The sequence below is a fragment of the Caenorhabditis remanei genome, chromosome X, assembly GCF_010183535.1.
Source record: "Caenorhabditis remanei strain PX506 chromosome X, whole genome shotgun sequence".
Lineage (NCBI taxonomy): Eukaryota > Metazoa > Nematoda > Chromadorea > Rhabditida > Rhabditidae > Caenorhabditis > Caenorhabditis remanei.
This window is the reverse complement of record NC_071333.1, coordinates 3,157,091-3,167,018: the sequence shown is the minus strand read 5'-3', so window position 1 is coordinate 3,167,018 and position 9,928 is coordinate 3,157,091. Positions and strand designations below refer to the sequence as shown.

The 9,928-nt window shown below is 35.4% G+C and overlaps 1 protein-coding gene across 1 annotated transcript; it reads right to left on the bottom strand.

The window, feature by feature from the left end:
• Nucleotides 1–716: 716 nt before the first annotated feature.
• GCK72_022607 (uncharacterized protein) lies at nucleotides 717–7,970 on the bottom strand (the record flags this gene model as incomplete). Its single annotated transcript, XM_053734932.1, has 20 exons — nucleotides 717–916; nucleotides 966–1,091; nucleotides 1,642–1,725; nucleotides 1,820–1,894; nucleotides 1,945–2,103; nucleotides 2,146–2,220; nucleotides 2,274–2,364; nucleotides 2,414–2,504; nucleotides 3,599–3,650; nucleotides 3,697–3,762; nucleotides 4,255–4,341; nucleotides 5,579–5,626; nucleotides 5,726–5,791; nucleotides 5,880–5,951; nucleotides 6,478–6,543; nucleotides 6,897–6,968; nucleotides 7,022–7,078; nucleotides 7,544–7,612; nucleotides 7,667–7,810; nucleotides 7,859–7,970. 20 exons carry the CDS (start codon nucleotides 7,968–7,970, stop codon nucleotides 717–719), a joined length of 1,812 nt encoding a protein of 603 aa, XP_053578498.1.
• Nucleotides 7,971–9,928: the final 1,958 nt, after the last annotated feature.

Sequence of the window (9,928 nt, the reverse complement as noted above, 5' to 3'; positions counted from 1 at the left end):
CCATTAATCGTGATTGTCAATAATGAGTTTTTCTTATGGCAAGAGAGTGCAGTAAAGATAACAATTTATTCCAATAAGGAATAATCAAATTACTAGAACATTATTGGAAAATATACCAAAGTAACTGAAATTTCGACACGGAAAAAAGGATTATGGTAACACAAAAAGTACACACTCAAATATGATTCACAGCAGAGATGTACGGGAGTAAAATTTTCGAAAAAGGAAGTCGAAAGCCGTAACATTTTGGAGAGGGAAATCGGAAGAAGGAAGACGGAAATAAAAATTGGAAAAAAAAGTCGGAAGAAAATAGTTGGAAGTGGTGTTCAAATTCAAAGTCGGAAGTTAACTTTGAAAATGATAAAGTTAAGGAAATGTTTTTCTAGCCGTTACTGAAAACGAATTTTGGCGTTGTTTTAGAATAGGTGTTATGTTAATTTTGGCGTTTGTTTTTTCATCAAAAACCACATAAAATTCAAATTCAGCTAAAATTTCATCGAAAAATTCGAAATTTTTGTAAACGTCGAGAAATGGCAAAAACTTTTAATGGAAGACGAAAGCCGGAAGTCAGAAAAAATTTTCTCAAAAGGAAGTCGGAAGGCGGAAGTAAGAAGTAAAATTTTCAACAGGGGAGTCAGAAGAAGAAAGAAGAAGTGAGAAATAGGTCGGAAATCGGAAGAAGGAAGTTGAAGGAAGAAATTTCGCACAGCTCTGATTCACAGCTTTCTTCTTTTATCTTTGTTGCCAGATCCTTGGCGGCTAAGAGATCGTTTGCCAAACATTGGAAGAGAAGACGTTGGGGATCCGGAAGGACAACTTTCACGTGGGCTCAAAGGTGATTCAAATTTTGTTGTTCTACGAGACTCTTTCTTTCCGACACTCGGTGATCTGTGACTGCATGCATCGAGTTCAAGGGCTGAAAATATTCGAATTGTATTGTTTTATGTAGTATCAATTAAACTTACGAAATTCTGCGTCCTGACGGTGCACACCCCTTACTTCATTGTACAAGTCATCTCTTTTTTTTTTCAACTCTTCATTTTGATTCTCCAATTTTTGATTCTTTTTTTGCAAGTCTTCGATGTTGTCTTCTGAAAATAAAATACACGTGTCAGGTTGCGTTCAGAATTGCACTTCCTCTATTGGTGGGGGCTAAAAGAAGGTTGTGACGATGAGTCATGAGTCCCAGGTACCCGCCGTGAGGAAAACCCCAGACTTGCAAGAGTCCGGGTCGGCCCGGATTTGAATTTTTGAACTTTTATCACCTCAATTTTTTTTTGTTGCAAAAATACGTTTTCTACAAATTTTCCATAAATTCTTTCTTAAATATATTCCTCAAAAACCTTTGAAACTTACAAAAAATCAATTTTAGAATTTTTTTGGGAAAAAAAATCGGAAAATTTTCGAAAAAAAATTTGAATTTTTTCCGGGTCGGAGAAATTTTGATTTCGGCCCGGCCCGTTTTAAGTCTGAAGAACCCCTAACATGTTTTGTATTGATTGGGATGCTCTTCCTAGGTGAATTTAAACGTAGGGAACTCTACTGATGTGGGAGGTGATATTATGGGGAAGATTCTTCAAATTATGCTCAGCACTTTCTGTTGTTCCAGCTACCCACGGAATCCCATAAAAAGTCACTCACTTTGATTTCCCAGGTCCTTGGCAAGATTGCGGAGTTTCTTGTTTTGTTCCAATCGACTCTTGTCCAACAGCTCGTAGCTTTCCTCTGGAATTATATTATTGCAATGTATGTGAGACTTAAGAATACTCTGACTAGCACATTTCATCTGATTAAAGTTTTTCTGTAAGAAAAAACTCACTCAGCTCTTGCAATTCATTACTCAATCTTGAAATTTCCATAATTTTCTCAGTCAGTGTGTGCTGGAGAACCGAGTCTGAAATGTCAAAAATTAAAAAAAATACTGTTTCAGATTCGACATCTTACATTTTGTCTTTTGACTCGTGAACTCATTCTGCGCATTATAAAACTTCTCCATCCAGTCGAGTTTACCTTTCTGGACCTTCTGAAGGTTCTCGTCAGAAAATTTCAAAATTTCCATCTGCGCGTCGTTGGTACCCTTCCTCCAAACATCAATTTCTTTCTCTGAAAAAAAAGGAATTTAAAAGTTTCAGAACACGAACTAACTCTGTTGCTCAACTTCCTGCTTCAAATCCTCGATTACATTCGCGTTGTATTCCTGTTCCAGCACCTTTAAATCGACTGCAAATCATGATTGATGTTTGCTCTTATCATATTTTTATAAAGTGACTCACATTCTTTCATCTTCTGCCTGATCTTGTCGCAAATCTCCTCCACAAAATCGCTGACAAACCCAAGACACGATTCGCAGACATTTGGAGCTTGCTGAAAGCAATTTATCCGAAATCTGAATAAACGAAATGGAAAAACTCACGACGCAAACAAAGCATCCACACCTTTCCCACTCCTTGCGCGTGCTGCAGTATCGCAGCAGTGACGAAGAAAATGTCGGTTTATTCAGTGTTCTAAAAAAAAATATTAGTTTTTCATTTACAGCATTGTAGATGCTCTATTTACAAATGATGATGAGAAAAACTCATGAAAATGTAAAACTGGACATTATCTGTGTTCTAGATCAGTTACAGCTCTGTTCCAGTATCATTATGCCAAACCTGACCGGATTCTCATAGAAATTGCTTGATCTACATTTGTGTTTTTCAACTCTGAATTTAAAAACTAGAAAAGTGAAAAGCTGGTACGTTTTGTGAGTATAAAGAGAAAAAACCGAGAAAGTTGAATCGGAAGTATGAGATCCTTGGCAGCAACGAGAGCGAAGAAAAAAACCATAACACAGATGAAGATTTGAATAGGAGTTTGTAAAAAGGCGTGCAAAATAGGTGAGGAATTCTAAAATCTGCTCTAAATAAAAATTTATTCAAAACTAGGAAAACGTTTTCAACTACAAAATACGAGAATTGTTCTTGAAAAACCAAAAAATCCTGATTTTAAAATAAATTAAAAACATCAGAATCGGGAATCAAAACAGGAATAAAATCGGGAGTCTATTCAAAACATAGTAAATCTCATCATATAATTGGAAGCACTAAGCAAAATCTTCGAAATTCAATCTGGAAACTTTGAAAAGGATAACACCTATTTCAAACAAGACGTAAGACGTAAGACGTTGTAAGACGGCGAAAACAGAGAGGAATGGATTGGAGGCCTCACCAGCCATATTAAAACTCAATCCACGACAATAGTGTAGACAGAAAAAGAATAGACAGAAAAGAGGTCTCTCCATCATCATTGCTGCGAGTCTCGGCCAGCTGCCAATAAAAATGAAAACAGTACCTTTGGTGTGTAGGTGATATGATATCATGTCTAATAGATTAAAGAAAAATTACTGAGAGTAACGAGGGAGTGTACAGAAAAATTTGTGAAAAAGAATGGATTCTACCTCGAATATTTTTTCAGAACCCATGTCTTGTCTGTAGCGCAGGGAAAGCATACATTTTCAAAACATTTGTGATAGTTAAATTAATAGCAAAACTAATTCAACTTGAGAACTGATTTTCACAAAGCATAAAGTTAAAGAAAGAGAGAATCAAAAATAACATACTGGTCCTTTTGCCAACCGTCCACTTTTTTCTGGAGTTCGGAGTATTCATTGGCTGAAATTTCAGAATTGGCAATAGTTCAAAAACTATATCACTTTACCTTCCGTTGCCCATTTAGCCTGCCACTCCTCGATCTCCAATTGAAGAGTTTTTCTCTCTCGAGCAACTGCAAGATTATAGACTTTTGAATTTAAACATTCTACATTACAGGGTGCGCTAAAAATAGCATACTTGCAACGGGCCGGGCTGAAAAAATTTGAACTAAAATTTTGAACAAAAATTTGAATTTTTTTGAATTTTTTCCCAAAAAAAAATTATTTTTGACTATACTTCAGAATTCAATCAAAAGCTAGTTATGCATCAAAAAATTGAATTTTTTAATGTAAAATTTCAAAAAAATTCAAACATTTTTGGTAAAAAATGGGTACCTTTTTTTGAAGCCGGGCCTTCGGGCCAGGCCGGGCTTTGAAAATTCTCTACCGGGCCGGGCCGAAAATTTGCAAGTATGAAAAATAGAGCAACACGTTGAAATTCTTGTATTTTTAGTAGCTCTTTGGTATTTCACGCAAAATAATAAAAGATGAGACATCAAAAATTCTTGATCCAATCATATCTTGTCTCCCTGACACTTTCCTGATATTTTTAAGAAAAAGCTTACATTCAGTTATGATCTCGTTTTTCAGCTGCAATCCATCTGCGACTTTTTTCTTCAACTTTTCGGTTTTGGAGACCTCCTCATGTAATCCTGGAACAAATGAATTTGTCCACTTTTGAAGAAAGAACTTTTGGTTTTTAATGTTTGGATAATTTCAGCTCTTTGATAAGTAAATTTGCAGCATAGGTGTTTTTTGAAAAAGTAAACTTTCAATAAATCACAACAATGTCCCTTGAAACACTTACACGTCCCTCAAAACAGTCAGACGTAATTTCAAGTCGTATATTTTTCTTCAAAATCAAAACATACTTTCAAATTTTAAAAAGTCTCAAAAAACACTTAGACGATCCTTGAATACTGAAAAGCCAAGAACTTACTTTGACGCCTGGAAGTAGTAATTACCTAACATATAATCAAAAAACATGAAAAATTGGCTAAAAGTCGAAAGCCAAAGGTTTTTGAGTGGAAAAAGTTCTAAAAAAATTGTTCTCAGTATCATGATTTTTAATTGTAACTATGTTGATAAGTGTAGTACGCATCTTTTCCGGCATTTTTCAACCAATTTGGACTGTTTTTCGATGAGTTATAACGATTTAGCCAGGCAAACCACTTTGGACTTCTGGAGCTGTAGCACGATGATCGAGATTCACAAAAGCATTTTAACATCATATTTTGTTTTCATGGTTGTTGTTCAACATTTTCAACTCAAAAAATCATAGGGTCCAGTTCAAAAATGAAAAGTTTTTTCCCGGAATTTCAGATCAAGATCATTAAAGGAGGTGAGAACGCAAAAAAATTGTGATCGAAATTGTGATTGAGAAGCACCCACATTTATCACAACCCCGAGTGGGCGGCGGCGTTCTCGGCCGGTTAGCTCAGCCGGTTGCGGTTTTGTACCCATGCGCGTTCGGTCATGTGTTCGGGTCCCACAGAGCAATCACTTACCGAATTTCGAGCCAACTTTTTTTTTGAGTTCTCACCTCCTTTAAAAATCGATAATCAAAAAGTCAAAACACTTATATCAGTTTTACTGGTTATTTCAGCTACCTTTAAAAAAAAGTTTATGCAAAACGGTATTGTTTCAGCTAAGATACAAATGAAAGTAAGGAGGTATACTCACTTATGATCGCTATTTTATTTAAAACAAATTCGTCAATGTTTCTGGCGAACTCGTCAATGCTTTAACTTTTTAGAAAGGTCTAGTAAAAAAATTGTCAATTACAAAAATGTAGGCATAGGCTTTACACTTCCTTTTGAAAATGATATTAGAGAGATTCAGTGACTCAATCAACAGTTTTTCTCTCTTCAAGATGATAAATAAACTCACTTTCTTTCTCCTTGTTTTTCTCGACCTCTACTTGTGCGCGTTGAATTTCTGAAAACGAAACACTAGAATGAGCTGACTATGAATTTATATAAAGCTGAAAGTTCAAAAATTGGAAATCTGGTTTCTTTGAAAACTGTATCACTATACCTTCATGAGCCATTTTTGCCTCTAGCTCGCTTATCTTCATTAGAAGGCTCATTTTCTCTTGAGCATCTGCAAGATTTCAAATATTTAGAGTTATTCAATTTTTAGATTAGATGAGTAATGTCATTCTCATTGATAAAAATTATACTTCACTTACGTTCTTGATGTGTCTTCTTGCGAAGTTCGATCTCCGCGTCAACATCTTTTTGAAGATCCAAGATTTGATGACCTGAAATTTCAGAAATCAGCATTTCCAGTTTTTTTAATAACATGAATTTGTTTACGAAAACCAAAACTTTTTCAAAAGTCAAAAATCAATAGAAAAAGCGTAATTTTTAACACAATGATCCCCGTGAAAAACTCTTCCAACCCTTTGAAAAACTTATTTTTCCAAATGTAGTAACTCGTTTCGGACTTGCTTTTCTACTACATAGAAAAAGCGTAATTTTACTACTTAGTAGAAAAGCTAGTCCGAAACGAGTTACTACTTTTGGAAAAATAAGTTTTTCAAAGGGTTGGAATAGTTTTTCACGGGGATCATTTCGTTAAAAATGACGCCTTTTCTACTGATTTTTGACTTGTTGAGGAACAATTACTTTTTTCTGGTTAATTTTTGAACCTTCCGACAGTTAAAACACCTAAGATTGAAGAATACAATCATTCTGCTCAATTTGCCTGAAGTTCAAGCATTTTATTTCGTCCTGATTGTTTTAAACATTGAGAATCTGTTTAGTTTAAAAACTGTATCACTTTACCTTCAGCGGCAACTTTATCCTCCAGCTCCTTGATCGTCAATTGAAGTGTGGCTTTTTCATTAGAGACTGCAAGATTTCAGAGATTAGGAGTTATTCACTTCTCAGGTAAACGCTTGTACCTTTTTGTGAACTTTTTAATATTTTAAGCGGAATATTATGATTTCTTTTTTTCTGTGCATGAGAAGACCGCCCCGCACACACGCGGCGGCCACGCCCAGTTTTTGCGACGGTGTTCAAAAATGGAACGCAGCGTTAAAATGGGAGTGGACGTGGTCGCCGCGTGTGTGCGGCGCGGTCTTCTCATGCACAGAAAAAAATGAAATCATAATAATAAAAGGGGAGATATCAAAACTTAATTATTTCTTGTCTCCGAAGTCCTTAACCTCATACTTTTCTAATATTTTTGAAAAGATGCTTACATTCAGTTTTCATCTCCTTTTTGAGCTTCTCTCCATCAGCAAGTTGTTTTTGAAGTTCATCTATTTTACTTTCTGGAAATCAAATAATTGATTATTAAGATGGGCTTATGTTTGAATCAGCTAACCTTTCAACAGAACGACATTCTTCAATTGTTTGATTTCTGAGCCCATCTCTGTCAATCCTGAAACAAATCAATTTGCAAATTTCTCAAATATCCGAACGGCCTGTTAGCACGACTTCAAGAAAATATATATGTTCTTTTTCCAAACTATTCGATTTGTCAAAAATGTTACACTTAAAAAATTAAACTTCTTGATGCATAACTAGCTTTTGATTGAATTCTAAAAAATAAACGGCGTTCCGCACTCGAAAAAAGAAGTGCAAAAACTTGAATGCGTTTTTTTTCACGTTTTAAATTAATTATTTAATTTTTTGTTTTGAAAATGCAGTATTTTTATCATTCAGATGTCGCAATAGCTGTTTTAGATATGAGCGGTTTTTTTCAGATTGTGGAAAACCTTGGTGTCGTCAAAATATTGACATTTTTGTGGAAAGATTCAAAAAAACAAAAAATTCGGTCGATTTTTATGATTCGGCTATTTTCAGCTCCTATTATTAGTTTCGAAACAGTAATAAAACGACTCACTCGTCATCAGTTCCATCTTCTGCGATGTCTCATTTCTCATTTTGGTTTTCAGTTTGTCTGCCTCCTTTTCTATAAAAAAAACAACTAGAAAATGAATTAATCAATCATTGAACAGTTACTCACGTCCGGCAATAAATAGTTCTCCGATTCTTTCTTGAGAAGCTTCATATTTTTGTTTCCACTCTTTGCTGGTCGAGTTGACCTTTTCCAGCTCTTTCTCGAGAACGGTAACTTTCTCGTGGGCAGAGTGGGTCTTCATTCCTGGCGCTGAAACATTCGTATTCCCTATCAGAACACATTCTTGAAGAAACTTACGAGCAACCGGATTGAAGAAACTGCCAAACTGAGACAGTGGCGGATTGTGGCTCATTGCGAGAGCGAAGAGATTCAAGAATTCTGAAAACGTGAATGTTATGCTTTGAACCATTAAAAGAATAAACAGGATGGCAACAAGTTAAAAACGAGTTTAAAGGATAAAGGAGACTCTAACATTTAAACATTTAAAATTTAAATCAGTTAATTGGAGGACAGATTGTCAATTGACACGATACGGAATTAAGTGAAAAGAGGCGTTGTAGTAATTATGAGGGTGACGGTGTGTTGAGAAGCAGAACTCCAAAATATTTACGATTGTGAGAGAAATGTTCAATCTTTTGGAAAATTAGCAAAAAATACAATGTTTTGCCGTATTTTAGACCGACAACCACATTTTTGCAAAAATTGATTGACATTTTTCGACTCAGCGCTTCATGAGCTTTCAGAAAAGTACCCACAAGCCGAGATTCTGTGAAATTCCAAAAACTACAGTAATCCGCTAATTTTCGCGATGAGACCCAAGTTGCACAAAACATAGTCATGACTATATTTTTTCGAACGGCTTTGACAAGCAGAACTCTAAAACATTTACGATAGTAAGAAAAATGTTCAATCTCTTGGAAAATTACCAAAAAAACAATGTTTTGCCGTTTTTTTTTTGAGGGGCAGCCACCTTTTTGCTGAAATTTATTGACAATTTTGAAACCAGAGCTTCATGAGCTTTCAGAAAAGTACCCACAAGCCTAGGTTCTGTGAAATTCCAAAACCTACAGTAATCCGCTGATCCTCGCGATGAGACCCAAATTGCACTAAACCTATTCTTGATTATACTTTTTCAAACGGCCTTGACAAGCAGAACTTCAAAATAACTTCGGTAGTGTGAAAAATGTTCAATCTCTTAGAAAATAATTTAAAAAAAACAATGTTTTGCCGTTTTTTCAAAGCGGCAACCGCCTTTTCGCAGAAATTTACTGACACGCGATGAGGCCCAAACAGCACAGAAAATAATCATGTGTATACTTTTTTATTTCCCATTCGAGAACCGCTCGAATTAGACGCTGACTCATCAGTCTAGTAAAAGTCAAAATAAGTGAAGGAGAGAAGAATTTCAAGTGGGAAATGATTGATGATATATTGCAGAGGACATTGCTATAAATAAAACAGAAATTGGAAGTGGGGAATGGATGACATTGGTCGGTCGTATTTATGTGTGAACAAAAAAAGGAATATTAGAATGGATGAGGAAGGAGTAATTTAGAAAGTCGAAATAAAAACAGACCATAATTTCAGAATCTTATCTAAATTACATGAAATCACTCACCATACGGAAATAATCATGTTTTTCTTGTTCGAAAAGGAGATAATTACACATCAATAGAGAGAAAAGAGAGGATGAATAAAGCGAAATCAAACCAAAAAGTACAAAGAAATGATAAACTACTTATTCTGTCTGATCTGACTCATAAACGATTTCCAAGTATATTTTAAAGAAAAATATCCTCGCATTTCGAAAATCTTGAAAAATGAATGTAGAAGAGGAAAAAAGGAATAATAAGAGGAGAAATAAAGTAACAAGCAGTCATAAATGTTTTGGAGGTCAGAGCGGTGTCTCTTCTTTCTCCATCATTGGCTGGCGCCGTCCCCTCTCGTGACCCCCAACTAGGGGAATGGCGCGCCTGTCTCTACGATTGTTTTTGTTTTGATAAGAGTGCACAACATGAAGAGAGTGCATGACATAACTCACCATTCGGAAAAATATTGAGTTGTTGGTTCGGAGAAAAAATTTCGGAAAATCTGAGAATCAAAATTTTCTCCAAAAAAAGTCGGAGAATCGGAGAAGTCGGATATACCGTGATAAATGGGGTGAAACGCTGTTATACTAGGAAGGCTGCTCCCGTTTGCGGTGGGGCGCAGTTGTAAGAAATTTTTGGCTGTTAACAACAAAAATATGGAATTCAGAAGGACCAGTAGAATGAGAAACCGGAAAAGCAGAATTTCAAAAAGAAAAACGATGAGAATCGGGAATTGGCACCGGAAAAAGTTGAAATCTCATTCAAAAGATGGTGAATC